The sequence below is a fragment of the Ambystoma mexicanum genome, chromosome 7q, assembly GCF_040938575.1.
Source record: "Ambystoma mexicanum isolate Mex_15411 chromosome 7q, UKY_AmexF1_1, whole genome shotgun sequence".
NCBI classification, from domain to species: domain Eukaryota; kingdom Metazoa; phylum Chordata; class Amphibia; order Caudata; family Ambystomatidae; genus Ambystoma; species Ambystoma mexicanum.
In genome coordinates this window covers 546,527,295-546,548,000 of record NC_090941.1, presented here as the reverse complement: position 1 = coordinate 546,548,000, position 20,706 = coordinate 546,527,295, and the positions used below count along the sequence as shown (strand labels likewise).

The following is a 20,706-nucleotide window of genomic DNA, read 5'->3' as shown; positions in this document are numbered from 1 at the left end:
GGCGGACTCAGCTACAAACGCAATGGAATGTGACGTCGCCAGAAATGAGCATATCAAGGTGAAACATTAAATTGGCTTTACATAACCACCCACATTGCACAGGTCGAATGGCATTTGCCTTTCATAAAATCAACACACACACAAATACAAGAAAGCATATTTTCTTCTAATAGTGTTTTAGAAAATGTTAAAAGATGTTTCTTTTTTTTAAAACTCCAAGAACCAATGCAAATGTTTTCCTGGGGAACTTGCAGTACTGAAATGGGACATTTCAACTTTAGTTGTTTGTTGTTTTTTTATCGGGTTATATCGCGCAGTGGTGAAGAGTCGGGCCTACAAACCTGATGACATAAATTCAAAAAGAACATTCAGCGTTTCTCACTTTAGCTGAGGGACTGAGTCCACGCTCGTGTACCCTCAACTTGCGCCCTGGGGCAACCTATAAAAAGGCAATGTGTATGCTTTTCCCAAACTGACGTGGGCAAAGTAGTCCAAAGTGGCCCGGGGAGTTAAAAATCTTGCATTTATACAGCAAGCAAGTCTGTTGTATATATGTATATTTCTTGATGTTAACGATATTGTCTCATCCTGTATCGATATTGAAAGTATATATCGGTATGTGTCCAAATCTTGCTATATATCGCCCAGCACACACACAGCACCACTTAAGTTCACTCTTGGTTTCGGGCCTTCATGGGAAATTTGTTCAGAGGTTGCCTGTGGTCATTGGCTGGTAATGGACACCTGCCATTTTATGCACTTTGAAATGATACAGTGTCCATATTGTGTCCCGATCGCATCTGCTGTAGGGGGCCTTTCACAAGTGTGCCATTAATACCCATGGTTCACAATGCCTTTTTGTGCATCTCGCATCTGGCTCCGGGTGCTTTTCTGGAAGGTCTGTGACTGCTGACCATCACCCCTGTACCGCTGTTCTGTGTGTACATTTATGGTGCATTCTTCACTGCATTCGCTGTGCCTGTTGCCAGCCTCAGCATTGCAGCCCTTTGTATTGCGGCCCTGTGTGTGTGCCATGCGGGCGACCCACAGGCATCATTGCACAGAGAGTAGCACAGTTGGGGGAGGCAGGGGAGTATCCAGCATTGCAAGAGTGGGGGGTGAGCCACAAAAAAGTCCTGCTACTCCCTCCGTCCCCCAATGCAGTACGTGCAATTCCATAGGTCTCATTCGTACACTCAAACCGGCCACCTCCGCGCCAATCTACTTTTTTGTAACATTAGTGGCAGATGACATTTTAACACAACAACAAAAATAAAACTCTAGAATCATTACAGATGCAGGAAACTCATCTTTTAGAGCTCTGTCCAAGCGCTCTGGGGCAAAATACAGGCACACCTCCTCATTTGCATATGGATTGCACCAACAGAAGTGACTTCACAGAAATGGACATCGCAAGGAGCGTCATCAGTCTTTGATACTTGGAGGCACCATGGAAATTACTTTAGAATAAGTTGCCATAAGTAAGCCACGTGGCAAATAACTTTGTGGTGCAACATACCTAAATTGCACTATTATTATACATGGAGCAACTCTATAGTCATGCTTTTTTTAAAAAAAATAATAGCAATATATATTAACATAAGCTGTGAAGTGAATCACTTACAGAGCTACAGATAAAACACACTGTGATTAATTGATTTACCCAGGATCACACACTTTGGTTAAACGGTGGAACGAGGTTTAGTTATTTATTGAGATTTTGCTTTGCATGTCATGTGCTTAAATAATACTTTATTTATAGCAATGCCCTGGAAGCAAACCACATTACAGAATAAACCATCCTTTCATAGTAAACTAACTATACACTAAATAGGTTGTCATAGAAATATGTTGAGCAATATGGGTATGGCTTTAGTTTTATTCTCCCCATCCTGCATGCAAAGGTGAAATAGCATGATGCAGATTTGTGTGAGCCTAACAAATCCCCCTTGGGTTTTAAAACCATAGTCATTATTTCAGAAAGCATGCAACATCATGCACCCTTCTCACTTCGGATCAATCCCTCCCATTCCCATTTCTAAAGGGACAAAAGTGCCAGCTAATAGTCCCCCCCCCCCACACTCCCTCCCATCCATGCCTGACGTTCATATTGAAATGCTCTGTTCTGTTGACACAGAGCAACGTGACGGCCCCTGGGCAGCTCTTTGGGACGTTGTCCTGGCAGCTCGACACCTCTCCCGTTCTTGAAGGGTAAGGTGTCCTGCTGCCAGGACAAGGGGCGTGCTGAGCAGGAATTGCTCGGCACACATTGTCCTGCCAGCGGGACACCTTTCCCGTTGGGCACCCTCATTGAGGTGCTTAACGGGAGAGGTGTCCGACTGACAAATATCCCAGTCTTGCCCTCCCTGCCCCCCGCCCCACTCGGTACGCCACTGTAGGGGGGACAGAGGATGTCAGAGAGAGGCCGTGGCCCCACGCTAGTGACGTCCCAGGGCGACGCCACTGACTGGCTTAGAACGCACGTACCTCGGAGAGCCCTTTCCGTGTCAGGGTCGGGAGGGCTGAAACGCGTGACACGCACCATCCTCTTCACGACGTGTTTAAAAAATGCAGCTTCGGCGATTAAAAAGCAGGACGACGCGCAAACCCCCTCATCCCCCTCCCCCAGCAGGTTACACGCTTTATGTAAAGACGCCAGAGAAACGGTAGGGGTCTACCGACGGAGTTCTTGACGGGAGGAATGGACTCCTCGCGTCTCACTCCTTTGTCCATTTAAATGCAAAGATTCATAATATACGTAGGCTACAAACGGGTCGCTTTCTGCCTGTTAGATCTGGCTGCTTCGCCCATTTCCTTGCAAATCAAACTGCATTTATAATGTGCCCGCTCCGTTCTGAAGCAATTACCCTTCTCCTTCGTGAGACCTCCCCGAGGCAAGTTTGCGCTCTTTACAGGGGATTGGGAACTGGAAAGTTAAGCGCAAGAAATGTGTCAAAGGAAATGTAATAACTTGATTTTATGAGTTGCCACTAGTTAAAATGTATGGGGGCGGGGTACCTACCTCTGTGTGTATTATTCAACGTGGGGCTCCTGCGGAGTGGCAGAATTTCGGCCGCATTCAGGGACCACGCTTGCACTAGTCAACCGATTGCAACCTGACTTCCACACAATTACACACACGTATGTTCCGAGCAGTACCAGGCCGCCTGGACCAAAAGTGCAGCTTTACGAAAGAAATGAAATGCAAGAAAACAACAGGAACTTTTGCAGAGATGATAGCTATAGGAGTGTAACTAATATGTGTTGACTGCGAGTTTTCAAGAATTAACAATAAAAAAGGAGGGAACCCCCGGCTATACAGGACGGAGGTGATCTTCTGGGAATACTAGCAGGGTACCAGGTACCTGCTCACCCTGCCACCCTCCTGCCCTGCCTCCGGGCTACCCCTTGCATTGGGCTCTGTATCTGTACCTATGCAGACCCCCACCCCGCTTTTCTCCTGCATTTATCAGATATTACTTGTCGACTAAACACTGCATTTGCAACTGGCTGGCTGCACTAACACCGGTTATTCGCCTTATTTATTTAATTTATTTATTAGCATCTGTCTCTCATCTATCCTGCACTTTCCACCTCTCCCCCTTTCCATGCACTTTTCCCCCTTTTCCCTTTCCCATGCACTTGCGCGTTCTCAATGTTACTGGGCCTAGTAAGATCGTTGTTTTGTTCTCCCCTGTTCCCCTTCTTTGCCTTGTTGCGCTCTGAAACACTTGTTTACGAACGCGATATAAATAAAATATCGTATCATATCATATCATAGCATTACCTCCTTGTCCTGTTTTCCTCATCGCAGTCTGATACAAGTAAGGGCCCCGGCAGACACTTGTCTAGCACACATTTGAAAAAATAAACTTAATTTTCCTATTTGCCTGGATAGCCTTAGCCCTTCTGGGGTAGGACCATATAATCCCTACCTGCCCGCACCCATTCCTGTTTTCTTTCATCTGTTCTTTGACAGACCCATGCAAGTATGGGACCTCTCTCCCAGATAAGACAGGCATAGTGATCTCAGGCAGGAGTCAGTTAGCGTAAGGTGGCCTGCGGAGCAGTCCCACCTACCACAGACTAGTCACTCGTGGAGCCGGTGCACAGAGAGTCTTGCCTTGTTCCGGCCCACTATCATGTGGGCTGACCAGACATAGGGCAGCGGGAGCATGGATGGAGAGAAGCAATGCGGCACACTTTGTGATGATCCTGTGGACTAGCAACCAGTTTTCTCACATCGCAGCCAGTGCGAAAGACGATGCTCATGATTATCAGTGGGAAAGACACACCGTATGCTGAAGATCCTGCCGAGTCTTACTTCAGAACAGTGTACCCGTTTTCTCAGCTGCCTCGATCCCTTTTTCTCCAGAAAGGGGTTGATTCAGGCCCCCTGAGTGATATAGAATTTATAAGCACAAGCATTGGCACTACACCAGTGCCCCCCCTGCATTGTCTCAGGAAAATAGCTCAGGGGCAACGTGCTCGTCTTGGAACCAAGACGACACGGAGCAACACAGGTTCGATCCCCGGGTCCGCGCTTAGAAATCTCTATGTATTAAGTGTGTTATAAATAACCTATTATATCCTATCATCGGTGGGTGGCTGATTATCCATAGAGTAAGATACAGGCCATCAGGTATGTCACTGTGGATGCAGATTTTGAAAAACATCACCTCCAGGGGAACCTCCAGGGGAACCAGAAAGGGATTCCCCTGGAGGTAGGGGAACCTCCAGCTTAGGCAGAACCCTATGGAGGGGCTGGAGCCAGTCCTCAGCCGGGAGGAGCTTGAAGAAGATGCCCTGGAGTACGTCAACCAATATATTTCCAGAGAAGGGCTGGCCGGAGTTATGGCTTACGTATGTCACAACCATGACATCCAGGAAGATGAGCCTTCCACATCTGTTGAGGCAAAGATTTAACTGCTAAAAGACGCACCATGCGGCCACCATAAAAAATGATTGCCCTCTTCCCGGGTCACATTGCTGTTGCCTCTGAAGATGCTGTCCCCAGCAGATAGGAAGGTTGAAACTGCCCTAAACTGAACAAATGCTTCTTATGAACTTTGCAATGAAGGCCTTCAATTATGACCTTTACATTGCACAGAGTTTCCATTCTGACTTTACAGCAATCTAGAAAGCTACTGAAGAAGGTACTGACTGTTCGGAGACATTTTCAGCAATGGAGAAGGAAGTCCCAGCTACTACGAGACATTGCTGCTGATAATCTGTTTCCGGTGCCTTACAGCCGGCTTCAATGGTGAGCGCCAGAGACAGTCCTGGTTGCGCTTACTGGAGGTGTATGCGGTTCACAAGACTTCGCTGCTATGATTGCCCTTCATGGAACAACGGATATTTGGGTATAAACTAGGAAATATGTTCAAACAGGCCCAAGGTGGCAGCAAGCTGTCCATCCCTGTACATCGCAGGCAGTAGTCCTGCTGGAAAAATCCTGCTAGGTTTTCTCAAGGGGAGGAGGGTACCTCTTCCATACCTAGGCTTAAAAGGGTCGGGGTAGAGGGAGAGGGGCTGCCATTCTTCAAGCTTCCAGAACTCAGAGTGCACCCAAATCCCAGCTTTCCTCCTGTCTACGCGCAGTCACTCTCCAGCTACCAGATTAGGGTCGGACGCAGATTGTGGGGGTTTCAACCAATTGAACACCACCATGTCTGACCTTTTGGTGCCAAAGATTTTAGAGCAAAGTTCCAAGATCATATTCTCAGAGAAACCACCATTACCAACACAAAGGCTCCCCCGCCCCCTGGTGACGTGTCATCATGTCAAGAAAACAGCCTTGGCCCAGCGAGTGGAGAATTTACTGAAGGGAACCATCAGAAGGTTCTCTCCTCACAAGGTGCTTTTCAGTTGTGTTCCTTGTGCCAAAACCTCTAGGAAAAGTCGGGCCTATCTTTGATCTGATGGACCTCAACTTCTATGTCGAGCACACCACTTTTCCGATGGAGTCAGTGCAGTTTATTTTCAATCAGCTAAGGACAGGGGAGTTTATGGCCACCATCAATATGATAGATGCTTACTTTCACATCCCTATTTTTGCAGACTACCCGCAATATCTCTGTTTTTGAGTTGGCAACAACCAATTCCAGTTTGTCGCACTCCCTTTTGGACTATTGACGGCTCCCAGGATCTTCACAGAGATCCTTGCTCTGTTGGAGGGTCTTCTTTACAAGAGGAGTGTCTCAGTCCATCCTTGCATTGATGACTGGCTGATGTAATCTCCATCAGCTTCTCACCCAGGAGTAGATGTGAGGATTGTGTGCACTTTCCTGAGAGCTTGTAGAGGAGTGATCAATTACAAAAAGTCAAGACTCTCTCCCTTGCAGCTTCTCAAATTCATGTGGTCATTTTCAACACCCTCAAGAACAATGTTTTTCTTCCTCATCATCGGTCCTAGAACATAAGGAGTCAAGTGTCTGCTCTTCTGTATAAATCCTTGTCCGATGGCACGTTAGTTGCTTCATGTTCAGGGGAAATTAGCAGCATGTTTCTCAACAGTTCCTTCAGCCAGGCTCCATCACAAGCCCCTGGTTCGCCATCTTCTGTAGAACTGGCACACCCATGGGGGGAATATGAGAGTCCTTTCCAGGTGACAGCACAAGTGTCTCAATTCCCACAAAGCTGATTGATGGAGGAGAGTGTGGTTTCAGGGTTTATCATCCAGCCTCTAGACCCAGTGACTAAAATACGTATGCAAGTTTTCTGGGGTGGGGGCTACCCTGGAGAATGACACCTTACAAGGACAATGGTCTGCGAATGAGGCTACCAAGTCTTCTAATTGGAGGGAACCGGGGCAATCAGGCAGGCCCTTCAGGGGTTTGCTCCTTGCTGACCCCAAAGAGGTATGTGTGTCCGTAAGACATTTAGGTGGCAAAGTCTTACATAAATCACCAGGCCAGGGCATTGTGCAAGTCTCTGGTGGATTTGGACCAGTCAATCTGCTCACAGGCAGAGATTTACCTCAGTTCTCTGAGCACTTCTTACATTCTGGGGAAGGGCAATCTTCAGGCGAATTCACCCAGCAGGATGTTTCCCTCATTTTAGGAGATTTCTCTGGACTCAGTGGTGCTCCTACAGATTTGCAGGTGCATGGGGCATTCCTGGACGGGCATGATTAGCCTTGGAGTCCAACTTTAAGTTGCCCAGATTTTGCTCTCATCATAGGGAGAGTGCGGCTTGGGGGTGGTACACCCAGTTGAAAATGCAGCCAAAGAAATGATTGTACTTTTACTTTCCCATCACTCTGATCCCAAGGGTTGTGTCCAAGATGCATAGGGAGGACACACAAGTTCTGCTAGTTATTCGGCTTTGCGTGATTTCACTTTCTCCCGGGGTCTTTCCAATAGTCCTATCTCCTGTCAGATGGCCACGTCTTTACCATGCTACACCCCAAAGGTATTTGTATTTACTTGACAAACAGGGATGTCAATATCAATCAGAAATGTATTGTGGGGTCAGGTAGGGAGTATGGGGGAAGAGGGCAGGGGGAGCTCCCTCTTTAGGAAGCAAGTGGAGTTTAAGACGAGCTTTGAAGAGATCCACAGTTAGGCTGGCTTTGATTGTTATGGACAGTGGGTTCCAGTGGAGCTGGGCCAGTTGGGAGAAAGAGTGGAAGCGAGAAGAGGCACATCGAAAGTATGGGGCGGTGCAGTTGAATGCATAGGAAGATTAGAGGGAACGTGATTGTGAGCAAAGTGAAATACAACCAGACAAGTACTGAGGAGCAACGCCATTGACAGCTTTGCAGAATAGGAGAAGGAACGTGAAAAGAGAGGGGTTTTGCATGGAGAGCCAACCAGCATGTTGTTGGTAGGAAGAAGTGGGGGAGGATCTGGGTAGTGTGAGGGGCCAGAGTATTGGGTAGTGTGAGGGGCCAGAGTAAAGAGACAGAAACAGGATTTTTCGCTTCAAAAATGCTTTTATTCAAATAATAAAGTGGGAGGAAAAACGCCTCACTGACCCTAACTCTATGAGGGGCTTCCCTGCCTCAACAAAACGCGCTAAATTGACAGTCATCGGGATGTCAAAATATAAAGTCCACCATCCTGTGTCAAAACCTAGCCTGACGTTCACACTCTAAATACTGCAAACAATGACTTCAAGGGAAAATTGTGTGGTTTTTCTGCAGCCTTCTTTAATTCAATTGTACCTAGTCCCAAAACCTAAAGCAAGTTCACCAACTCAACATAATATTTGCTTGCTTTGCCAAGGGAGACAATCTTCTTCTACTGGTCTTTCCCATACCATATTTGTGGTGAGCAATTGTTATATGTGAACAATCAGCACTTCAATATTCTCCCAGTCCCTGTCAGACTTGTTACAAAAATGCCAAGGGGGACAATCCACATCGCCTGGTCTTTCCTCCAGAGTGTTACCTGCTTTCCAACCTTTTCCTTAACAGCCCTGTTTTTCCAATTTAGAAAGAATGTTCTCAATAAAAATACCAGCAACTCAAAAAGGGTTATTTCCCTTTCCTTTGATACAGGGACATCCTTTCCCCAAAATGCCAGGGGTAGCAGAAGTGACATCACACAACCCTTGACCTCTGGTGACATCACAGGAAGTGATGTCATTTGACTTCACCCCAAAGTGACATCACGGGAAGCGATAAACCACAACCTTTCACCTCTTGACAAAACAGGAAGACGCATCACATTGTTCCTAAGTACACTACAAAAAATATGGTTACGATATCACTAATGTGATATACATTTCATACAAGAATGGACCACCATGTGTATCATTAATATCAGTGTGTATAGGCCCATATTACCAAATTACTGTGAATGCAAGCAGACATCCAAGGCCAAATGATAACAATGTGTTATTATATAGCACTTACGCTTAAGCACCTTATATAGATCAAATATACATACAATATCACCCAACCTGTGTTGGTACTCATTTATAGACCTCATAAGAATGAAAGGCTGAGTTGGCCTTGCCTGGATGCAAACCTGCAACCTGCCGATCACACGCACATCACAGCCGTGAGCAATCAACCCACTGAGCTATTTTACCAGCTATAGTAAAATGAGCAATTACATGTCTGAATGTTCTCAAAGTCAGAAAGCAAATTACACTCTGTAGTGGATAAGATTAAACTGGTAACTGAGATTTAACAGCAGGCCAGTTCATCTGCAGGTCTGGTCCAAAGTTGGTCACAGGTCAAGCCTGCGTGGATCTACTTTTCAGGCTGCAGAGGTTTGCAAAATAGGGAAAGTGCTTTTTGGAAGCAAGACCTTAAAATTACTGTGGATTGATACTTGAATCCGTGCGCTATTCCCCAACCTATCAGCAAAATTAGCGCAAGTTCAACATCAGCAGCGGGAGTCTCGCAATCTGAGAACCCTCCACATGGGTTCACACTGTAGTGAAAATAAATCAAATATTGCAATACTTTCTCCGCGCTTGATACTAATATTCACAAACTACTTGTTTGCACTTTTTGGAAGCTTTTGTCTGTATTGTGAATTTGAGGTGTTTAAGAACAAACTTAATCAGTGGCTCACCCCCTGAAGTGTGGCTTAAAAAACCTTTAATGAGTCTAGCAACTATTGTATAGAAATCGAGAATGAAAAATTATTCGTCATTCCTATTCTTTCCTATTTAGGGTCACTGCTCAAAGTGTTACACCTGTGGAACCCTCTGTTTTTTTTAAGAGGCTGAACAAGAAAGCCAGCCACTCCATAAACAAAGAGCCACATGGTGCTGGCCACAGCCCAGGAGCTTCCATTAAGAAAAAAAAATCTCCTTTTTTTCAGGGTAGGAAGGAAAATCACAATGGTAGCAAGGTAGACCTCGGGGTCGCAATTGCTACCCCTTGCTACCCCCAAATGACATCCCTGCTTTGATAGCTTATCACTGAAATCTCGCTCACCTGCCACTTACTCGTTCTCTGCTTGACTTCCACAGGAGCTGTTTCCCGGGTGTTTGCACTCTTTCACCGGACTGGCACTTCTGACACCAGCCGGTGAAGTCTCAAGTCCAGCGGGCTCCCCCTTGATCTGGTAAGGGATTTGCGGGTGGTAACCCAGGCGGCGGGACAGTCTCTGTAGCTCTTCACTCCCCACCTCGAAGGTCCGCAAGGGTGGGCTTGCCTTGCAGCTGTCGGCGCCCTGCCGGCAGCCAGGTAGGTCTCCCAACTCGCTCTCTAGCTACCACCATCCTTGCACTGTCACGTTCCCCACGTTACCGGGGCCTTACTGCCACTGCTGTCACCCTTCACACTTCGTTCTTGTCGGGTTTCATCGAGCCGACAATTGCGATACTTAGTGAAGCATCCTATACCTCCTGCAGTACCCGTTTCACATCATTTCGGGCACTTTGGTTTTTCATTACTTCTGCAACTTCCCTTCCATTTTCTACTTTTTGGACTTTCCCAATTCCTCCAGCCACTGCCCTTCTTTAGTTTCTCTCCAGCACTTCTTTGCTTCAAACCACTACTTCTATGGCTATGGATACCACTACTACAAGAAGAACCGCCTGTGTTTGGGCCTTCTTTTCATTTATTGAGGGAACTGTTGTCAAACACAAAAGAAGGACTAACATGTTGGTTACAGTACTGTGCCTTCTTCTGCGGCCCCCTCGTCCCACTACTATGTGCATTCATTACTGGTGTTACTGGTGTATTGTGCATTCATTACTGGTGTTCCTTTACCTAAGTAACGTGATTGGTGTAAGTTACAGGTATTAACCTCAGACAAAGTGGACAAACCTTTTGGTTAGTTCGATTTTTAGGGTCTGATCAAGCATTCCCTTGTCGGTGTGCAGGGACAGAACCACTGGATTCATCACATACCATTCACCTTAAATCAATGGCTTACCCTTCTGAGGAAGATGATCATAACATCCATTGAGAGAATTGAGGAAATTCACTTCCAATAATCAAAGTGACAAGCAATTTGGGAATCACTATCGCTGTTATCCAAATCTCTTTCCCCAAAATAGCGATTAGCGATAGGGAGTTCAACCACCAGGTACTTGTGGGTGTCCACATGCAAACATCCAGCCTTTCTCTTCCCAGTTTCCGTCCACCCTCCAGGTTATAACGCCGGGCATATGGCTGACTTTTTAAGGCCATGTCTAAATGGGCCCAGACAGATTTTCCTCCTATAGTGGCAGTGTTTCCTGATCACAGGTATGGGTCCATCCTGGCCGATAACATGTCCAGGACCAGAGATATTTTCTTTTTGCTGTTTTACAAAACACTCAGGATCCTCCCTCTGATAGTCAGAACCTCCATAAAAGGGACCATCCATCATCTGATGACCCATATCGGAACTTCCTTCCTTTGGGTTGTTTCCAGAAGACTACCAGCGACTGTCTTATTATCTGATGCTAGGGACTGAGCTTCCTGCTCAGGTTCCATTTCCGGTGGCTTTGTTTTAGTACTGTCGGATGAATATTCATAAGCCACATCCTTCACGAGGCAATATCCTGGAGGAAATCCAAAATCTTCCCACAAAGAATCTGGTTCCTTCAAGGGCAATAGAGAGTATCCAGGTGGTATCTTTTCCACGTCTTACAGTGGCTGATGGTTCCTATTTAACTGTGACAAGGGAAGGGAACTCTCTGGTTTTAAAGGTTCTGGGAGGTACCTCTGGTCTCTGAGAGTTCTGCAGAGATTTTATTGTTACTCATGGTTCTTCCTCAGGTTTTACTGGGGAGCTATATAGGTTTCCAGACACAGTTGTCTTCTTAGTGCAAAGGTTTAAGCCTACCTCCCATTTATGGTTATAATAAAAATGTTCTTGGGTCTCGTTGGGTGCCCATCAGCAGATGTTCTAATATACAATAGTGCCCATCACCTCTTCTCGTTAAATCTTAATCGGTTCTAGTGAGAAGTTTAAGAAGACAAATGTGATTTCTTCCCCATAGGACAGGATGGGTAACAGTTTACTGCCCCTATTCCAGTCTCTTTCTCCAGGAGGCATTAAATATGTGGCCCCATTGGCTGGGAGGATTACCCGTAGCTCTAAAGATATCAGAATGTTATCCAGGCAGGGAACAAAGTATTCACAAGGACAGAAAACATCATAACTATTCCCCTCTACAGCCTTTCTCTGGGGCAAAATGGCCCAGGAGGTTAAAAGGTGAAAAGTGATCCCTGTAAAGCTTGGGTGGAGAGAGGGACCTAGGAAGGTTTGCTTCAAAAATGCTTTTATTCAAATAATAAAGTGGGAAGTAAAAACACCTCACTGACCCTATGAAGGATTTCTCTGCCTCAACAAAACTTGCTAAAGTGAAAGTCACCAGGAAGTCAAAATATAAAGTCACCATCCTGTGTCAAAACCTATCCTGACCTTCCCACTCTAAATACTGCAAAAACCTACTTCAACGGAAAATGAAAGCGTCCCTCTCTGTGATTTACCTGCAGCCTTCTTCAATTCAATTGACATAGTCAGAAAAACCAAAAGAAAGTTCACCAACTCAAAATAATATGCGCTTGCTTTGCCAGGGTGGACAATCCTCTTCCCCCCGTCTTTCCCATACATCAATTGTGGTGAGCAATTGTTATAAGTGAACAATCAGCACTTCAATGTAGTCCCAGTCTGTTAGACTTGTTACAAAAACTGCCAAGGGGGACAATCCACGTCCCCTGATCTTTCCTCCAGAGTGTTACCTCCGTTCTAACCTTTTTCTTAATCCCATGCAGGCCAAGGGTGCAGTGTTGTGCGATTTAGGACTGCCGCATCTGCTGCCCATCAATACGTAGCATGTTGCACTAGGTCCATACTTCTGAACCATTAAGAGCTGAGGATTGGACCCTCTGCAGCAAAGCCCACGCAGGCCAAGAGCTCAGTATTGTGCGACCCAGGACCGCAGGAGATGTTGCACGTCGATACATAGCATGTTGCGCTTTGTCCACACTTCCGAACCTTTAAGAGCTGAGGATTGGACCCTCTGCGGCAAAGCCCACGCAGGCCAAGAGTGCGGCATTGTGTGATGCAGGAGACACTGCCTGTCGATACGTAGCACGTTGTGCTACATCCACACTTCCAAACCTATAAAACCTGAGGATCACACCTTCTGCGGCAAAGCCCATGCAGACTAAGGGTGCGGTGTTGTGCGATGCAGGTGTTTGGTGACAAAGGGGTTGTAATGCTGAGTTCGAGCATGCAGCACAGCCGTTGACCAGCAGTGACCGCAAGGTATGAAAGTTGCAGGCGTGGGCACATCCATTACTGTGTCCCACTAAACTGCCCTACCGTGCACTTACTTCTGCCCCTATGCACCCATCAGGCTTCTCCTCTCCCTGGTGGCCATATTTTGTTTATTGTGTCCCTGCAACGATTTCTCTGCATTTCTCTTGCATTTTTCTGCATTTTCTCCTTTTATGTGAATGTTCTGTCCACTGCCACTGTTTCTGTGCATTTCTCTTGCATTCTTCTGCTTTTTTCCCTTCTAGGTGAGTGTTCCTGTGTGTGCTTGCACACGGCTTACTGTTGTGTCCACTAGGCCTTTCTCTTCTTCTCTAGGTTCCCTCTCACTCTGTTGGTAACTACTAGTTTCCTCTAGGTCTTTTTCCTCTCTAGGCTGAGCTGAGCCGGGTTGGCTCCCACTGCTGTTTCTACTCACTGCTTGTTTGCTGCCTTTGTGTACTCGACTCCACCTGTGCTCTGCTATTGCCTGTTTCCTTCTGTCCTCCCTTTCCCTAATCCCCTCCTGTGCACCTTGTGTGGCGTAGCTCTGTGCAGTGCTTCCTTCTTTTTTCCTCTTCTCTCCTGCCTTTTCCCTATCCTCTATCACAGCCCCTATGGTGCTCTCGATTCCCCCCATGTTCTCTAACTGCTTCTCTATCTCCTATGCTACGTCTCTGTCTCTCTCACTAAGACTGGAAGGAAGAAGCTCAAGAAGGATGCCTTGGTCTCCATTCCAGGCCTTCCCATCACTGACACCTATGTCAGTGCTTCCTCCAGACATACTCTCACCGACATCCTATTTGTTGTTCCTTCTCCCGACCTATGCACCCTTCATGTGGTCGCACTTCTCTCTCCTTCTTCCTCTTCTCCCATTAATGGTGGCACCCGGTGGGAGGTCCTCTTGGTCTCCTTCCTGTTCACCAGAGCCATCATTAATGTCTATCTAAATGGCACAGTCATGGTCCAGGACCCTCAGCCAAATCTTTTACTATTTGATAAGTGCCTCTCTCGCCTCATCAACTTCCTTCCTTCTCCTGCTACTCTTTCTACCACTTCGCTGGTTCCTCTGCAACCTCCTTCTTTGACCTCTCTGGCTCTTTGCCATCTACTACCACTCTGGCCCTCCTGCCACCTCTGTCTTCCACCTCTCTGGCTTCCCTTGCCATCTACTACCTCTCTGCCTCTGTTGCCAGCCACCTCCCCTTCGGCTCCCTTGCCACCTCCAGCCTCCACCCGTCTGGTTTTCGTGCCATCTACTTCCTCTCTGGCCCCAGAATCAATAAGGACAACATTGTTTCTCTTGCTCCAGCCTTGGCCAATTTCTGTAATCACTCCTTCACCACAGTTTCTTTCCCCTCTCTTCTCAAGAACTCCCTTACACACCCTCTACTAAAAAAGCCTTCTGCTGATCCCTCTATTCCGACAAACTATCGCCCGATCTCTATCACTCCTTTCCTGGGCAATCTCCTAGCTAAGCCTCCATACTGAATTTGTTGGTTGTCTCCCTGACCATCAATCTGGCTTGAGAGCAGCAAGAGGCACGGAAACTGCTCTGCTGCACACCAATGAAGATCTGCTCTCTAACCTTGACTTCGGCTCTCCCTCTATCTTCATTCTCCTTGACCTTTACTCTGTATTTGACACAGTCAACCATGCCATCTGGATTAGTTGTCTCCACCAGACTCCGGCATCACAGATCAGGCCCTGATATGGCTGACCTCCTTCCTCTTGGACCGACCCGCCCAGGTTCAGCCTGGGTCCTTTCTCTCCACCACCTCTCTCTCCATATGTGGTGCTCCCAGGGCTCTATCCTCTCAGCCTAGCTCTTCAATGTCTATCTGGCCCTTTTGGCCCTCCTGATCTCTACCTTTTATTCAAATGTTCATTGTTATAAGGATGACACACAGATCTCTTTCAGGCTACCCTCTGCCTCCTCCTCCTCCTCACTCATCCCTGACTGTCTTTCCGCTATTCAGACATGGTGCACCTTTAACAATATCTGCCTTAATGCCAGTAAGACTGAGATCTTTCTCATTGGGACCTCTGCTCCCACTTTTCCTCTCTCGCTCTGGCCGCCCTCCTTGGGCCCTCACCCTCTGGTGAGGCAAAAAAAACTTGGGGTCATCTCTGACTCCACTCTCCTTCTCCCCACATCACAGATCTTGCCAAGAAGGAAGATTTTTAGCTGCACCCCTCAGAGGTATTTGCTCCTTTCTCCCCCAGAAGCCCACTGTCTCCAGAGCTCTGGCTCTTTCTATGCTGGGCTACTGCAACAGATTCTTTCTCAATCAGCCTAACTCTACCCTTCGTCCTCTTCAACTCATCCAGAACAGGACCGTGAGACTTATTCTTGGCCTCAAGCCCAGGGACTGCATCTCTCCGGCCATGATATCCCTCCCCTGGCTACCTGTGGCTGCAAGGATGAAGTTCAAGACTGTGTGCATCGTCCACAATGCTTTCTGGGGCTGTGGCCCTCCCTACCTTCAACTCTCTCTTCCTAAAAACCTTCCCTCTAGAGCCCTCCACTCGTCTACCTCTAACTCTCTGCGGATCAGTCATTTCTCCAGGCAGAGCATGGGGTAGATCTTTCCCCTCTACAGGTGCCTCTCTCTGGAATGGCCTCCCTGCCTCTCTGCGCCTTGAGCCGGATCTCCTTAAGTTCTGGAAGTATCTCAAGATCTTCCTTTTCTCATCCTCTCTCTCGCTCACGCCCTCTCCCCTGCTAATCTACCCTTGCTCCTTCCTCTGTCTGCTGACTGGCTGCTTGGTGTTCTCTGAGTCATGCAGGGCACCATATCCCCTTCCTTACCAGTCCCCCTGCACTTACTGCCTGGCCCATCTTGCATTGCCACCTGGCATACCTTGCATTACCTCGCTGGGTTGCTCCCTGCAGTTTCCAGCCTTCCTTGCACTTAACTCAGAACCCTGCCTCTCTGGTTGTACTTCCCCCTGTACCCTTTCCCCTGCACTTCTTGTTGGGCACTTGCAAAATCTAAATGACACTAGGCCTAGTAAGATGTTTGTCTTGTCTTTCCTCTATTCACCCAGCTCCCCTTGCCTGGTTGCGCTTTGAAACACTTGTGTATCAGCGCATAATAAATAACAAATCAATCAATCAGCCATGTTTTTCCAAGAGTGATCCTAAAGAAAATACCAGCAACTCAAAAGGGGTTATTTCCCTTCCCTTTGATAGCTTATCACTCAAACCTATTTGGCTTACTCGCCTGCCAACTATTGCCAAATTATAATTCCCAGAATCACTGGGACTCTATGAGGGTTCTAGCCAGTGGTTATTCCTTTAGTCTAGACTCACTGCTTTAAGAAAGGCTTTCAGACACCATAAATCCCACACTACCTAACCAGTACCTGCTCTCCATCAGAAGGCCTGTTGTCGTTTGTATCACTTAGCCATTCTCTGCTCGGCTTCCACTGGAGCCGTTTCATGGGTGTTTTCACTCTTTCACTGGAATAGTGCTCCTGACACCAACCGTTGAAGTCTCGAGTCCAGCGGGATCCTCCTTGATCCGGTAGTGGATTTGCGGGTGGCAACCCGAGGTGTCGGGAAAGCCTCTTTTACTCTACACTCCCTGCCTCCACAATCCACAAGGGCGGACTCACCAACGGCTGTCGGCGCCCCGCCAGCAGTGAGGTAAGTATCCCGACTCGCTCTCTAGCTGCCGCAGACCTTGCACAGTCAAGTTCCTCATGTCCCCGGGGCCGGTACTGCCAGGCCGTAACCTTGCTTGCTGTCACCCTTCACCCTCCGTTCTTGTTGGGTTTCACCAAGCCGCCAATCATGGCACTTAGTGAAGCGTCCTATGCCTCCTGCAGCTCCTGTTTCTCATGGACATTTCGAGCACTTCTGTTTTCCATGAGTTCCTTCGACTTCCCTTCCATTGTCTGCTTTTTGAACTATCCCAATTCATCCAGCCACTTCTCTTTTTCAGTTTCTCTCCAGGTCTTCTTTGCTTCAAACCACTACTACCAGGGCTACCGCTACCACTACTACAAGAACAACCACCTGTCTTTGGTCCCTTTTTTCATTTACTGAGGGCACTGTTGTCCAACACAAAAGAAGGACTAACATGTTGGTTACCGTTCTGTGCCTCCTTCTGTGGCCTCCTCGTCCGAGTACTATGTGCATTCATTACTGGTGTAACTTACCGAAGTAACATTATTGGTGTTCGTTACAGGTACTAATGATATCACAAAAGGAGGGCAGAATACAACTGTGTGTACATTTTCTGCAGCACAAGAGTTATTTCACAGACAACAAGTAGCATATGGAAGGGCAGGGTTGTTCCAGAAGATAGAAGGATAGATCGATTTCCTTGCTATACCTGCCTAGTCCCGATCTAATACTTAAGTGCGCTGGTGGGCCGCTTATCTAATAGGGACAGGAAAAGAAGGTAAAGAGAAATTGTTTTTGAATAAGCATTTATAATCTTATAGATTGTTTCAACCCCGCTTGTCCATAGCCACTCACATCCATGTATATAGATACATGAAAGAAAAAAGTGTTTAAAAAAGAAACACCTATGGCATCACTCCAGCAGTCTATTCTGGGTACATAGTAGTTTAATATCCGATAGACTAACTGAATTGTCCGAGGGTAACGTAGGTTAAAAAACAAAGATCCAGACACTCAAACAGGATAAAAGTGGCAAGAAAGATGGCGAACCCTGTTGGGATAGACAAGAAATTAAGACAAAGACACACATCCACCTTTATTGTCCTTATAGACTTGATATGAGACAGAGCATAGGAAGAGTAAAAAGGTTGTTCAAAGTGTAGGTAGGTTTAGTATACCCTCCACAGTGTAACAACCACTGACTACAGTTTCAGTGGTACAGGTGTGGATAAGACCACATTCTTCAGCACATTGTTCAACAATTTCTGGTATATACAGTAATTCAGTGTCCAGAATTAGAGTGTGAAATATATTTTACCCCATTTCTATTGCCATGAACTGGGAAGCTCGAGAGTGAATCTAGGAACAGAAAAAACAGCCCGGGGTCACTACTCTGCTGCAGTTCCAACCTAATTGGCAAAGAAAATGCAATTGATTTCCTGCAGTTCTTGTAGTTATGGTTTTTCATTGAAACATAAACAAAATTACGGGTACTAACCTCTGAGAAAGTAGTCAAAACCTTTTGGTTCGTCCAATTTCTAGGGTCTAAGGCGGTGTTCCTTTGTCGGTGTACAGGGACGGAACCACTGTATTTGTCACAGTAGGTTTTAGAGAGTGTGGGCAGCAAAGTTGATGACTTTTTCTAGAGGGAGTAAAGAGTAGAGAAGAAGGCCAAGGAGTAGGCTTGAGCAGTTTTCCAGTTTGGTGAGCACAAGAGTCGAGACTACAGTTTTTGAAGAGTAATTAGTAGGAAAAGGAAGAATTTCCATATGTTGAGGCAGTTAATATGAGTAGCAGAGACAGTTGTAATGATGAATTGTTGCAATCATAGGTTGCTATAAAAGGTCCTTTGGCTAGGGAGCAAGAAGGTCAGGGGGAAGGTCTAGAGACTGAATGGGAAGTGTTGACTGCTTTGGGCATAATAAATTGTCTACCCTTAAGGTATATAATTAATCTTTTATAATGCGCTCAATACCAGAGACCAGTCTCTGAGCACGGAACCAGGATTCAAATCTGTGTTGCTCTCTGTTGTCTTGCCTCCAAGACAAATTTATTTATTTATTTAACATTTATAAAGCGCTCACACAGCCCGCAGGCATCGAGGCGCTGTTACAGGGATTGTTTGTTTTTTCTTAGTTGCGTAATTGTTTTTTTTTTTTTTTTTTTCTCTTAGTTGCGTATTTATAACGCGCTTAAACACCCAGAGGTTTTTAAGCGTGGAACCGGGGATCGAACCTGTTGTTGCTTCGTGTCGTCCTGCTTCCAAGACGCGCACGCTGCCGCTGAGCTATCCTCCCGGGACAAATGCATTGCCCCTGAGCCATCCTCCCAGTCTTTAACAAGCAATGGGCTTCTTTCTCCTTGATGTGTCAGCGATCTTGCTGCACTCCGCTCTCTCGTGACCCATTGAAGATTCTAGACTCTTTCCAAGGTGAATTCTCTTTGGGGTTAGTTGTTTCCTTCCTGAAGGCCCAACTTACCTCTATTAGGGATGTTAGGGAAACCTGGGGCGGCATTGATTCAGTCGAGTCCTATGCCAATAGGCGTTTTCAGTTTTTTTTGTTGGGCCATTCCTCCTTGGAAACTTTCCACTGTTCTCAAGGTGTCTCAGAGTCAGCCCTTTGAACCCGTGGCTGAGGTTTCCCTTAATTTGATAACCTTAAAACTGCTATTCTTCTGCGCCATTTCAGCAACCTGCAGATTGAGGGAGCTACGGGCCTTGTTGTTTTCTGAGCCATATGTTGTGTTTTCTAATTCCAGTTTGGTTCTTAGGATTCTTCATTCCTTTCTAACCAAGGTTGAGTATGTGTTTCATGCATCACAGGAGTTGGTTTTTTCAGCTTTCCTCAACACCAGTTGTACGTCTCTCCACCATCTTGATGTGGGCTGGGTAGTTAAAATTTACCTTGAGTGGTCCAAAGCTTTCTGTTCTTGTGATTCTTTGCTGGTCTGCTTTGGTCTAGGTCATAAGGGAGTTAGACTTTCAACTTCCACCAGCTGTCCATGGGTGTGGATGGTATCAATGTTGGTGATGAGCTTGAGCATGCCCTCTTGCCTCCTTTAATTCAGGATAGATCTACTAGGGGAATAGCAGCCTCTTAGGTAGATCCGAAGGGAGTACCTCTGAAAGAAACTTGTTGAGCAGTGACCTGGATTTCCCCCTCAGGGTTTGTATGTCATTATGAACTGCAATTCAGGGATGCATCTGAATGGAAGGCTCTATTTGCACATCAATCCTGCAGTCTGCTTAATCCTGGGCACCAGTTTGTTCAAATTGCCTCAATAAACGTCTGTTTTGTGCTGCGTTAAATGGGTGGGTGGCTGATCTTAGTTCCTTTCGCTTGCTTGTTACGCCTCCACTGTATCAGACTGGGACAATGAAGACGGGACACAGAGATAATGCCATGATTAATTCCTGATCCCAGCTGCCTTAACCACCGCTCCACTCTTAGCATGTTGACTGAACTAATATTTGGCTTGTTAAGTACAGGAAAGGGTGGGGGCTTTTAGGGATTATAAGGTTCTTCCACAGAAGGGGTGAGCTATGCAGGCAAATAGCAAACAGATAAAAGTCTTTCTTCTAAATTCTTGCTACATAATGGTATACCCAGAGCCAGCGTCTCTCCATTGCATCAGTCTAGGACAAGGAGGAGGTGGACCACAAGGATGAGAGACAATAAGAACTGTGGCAGCTCTACTGCCCCATGGACCTAGACAATGCAGACTAAAATGGACTCCACAAACCAGTATGCTTAAACAGTCAATGCACAGGCATCTGCCATACAGACTTAGGTTTCTCGACATTAGTAGGGATTACAGTTAGATAGTACAAAGCACAAGCAGTGTGCTGCATATAGCATAGAAAGGAGGAGGATTCCGGAATTCCAAGAGAGGGACCCACTACACTGATAT

At 46.5% G+C, this 20,706-nt stretch overlaps 1 protein-coding gene across 9 annotated transcripts in view; it reads right to left on the bottom strand.

Moving 5' to 3' along the window:
* Window positions 1-20,706, bottom strand: part of ENOX1 (ecto-NOX disulfide-thiol exchanger 1) — a 1,853,609-nt gene that overhangs the window by 1,059,339 nt on the left and 773,564 nt on the right. For 2 of the 9 annotated variants that reach the window (XM_069639313.1, XM_069639314.1), the window contains exon 1: window positions 2,488-2,742. The exons of 6 other annotated variants lie outside the window; for them this stretch is intronic. In XM_069639313.1, the coding sequence (XP_069495414.1) occupies window positions 2,488-2,545 (58 nt within the window). In that variant the 5' untranslated portion in view covers window positions 2,546-2,742. Of the gene's footprint in view, window positions 1-2,487; window positions 2,743-20,706 lie in introns of those variants that run through there. One more of the 9 variants, XM_069639315.1, reaches the window with a different exon arrangement.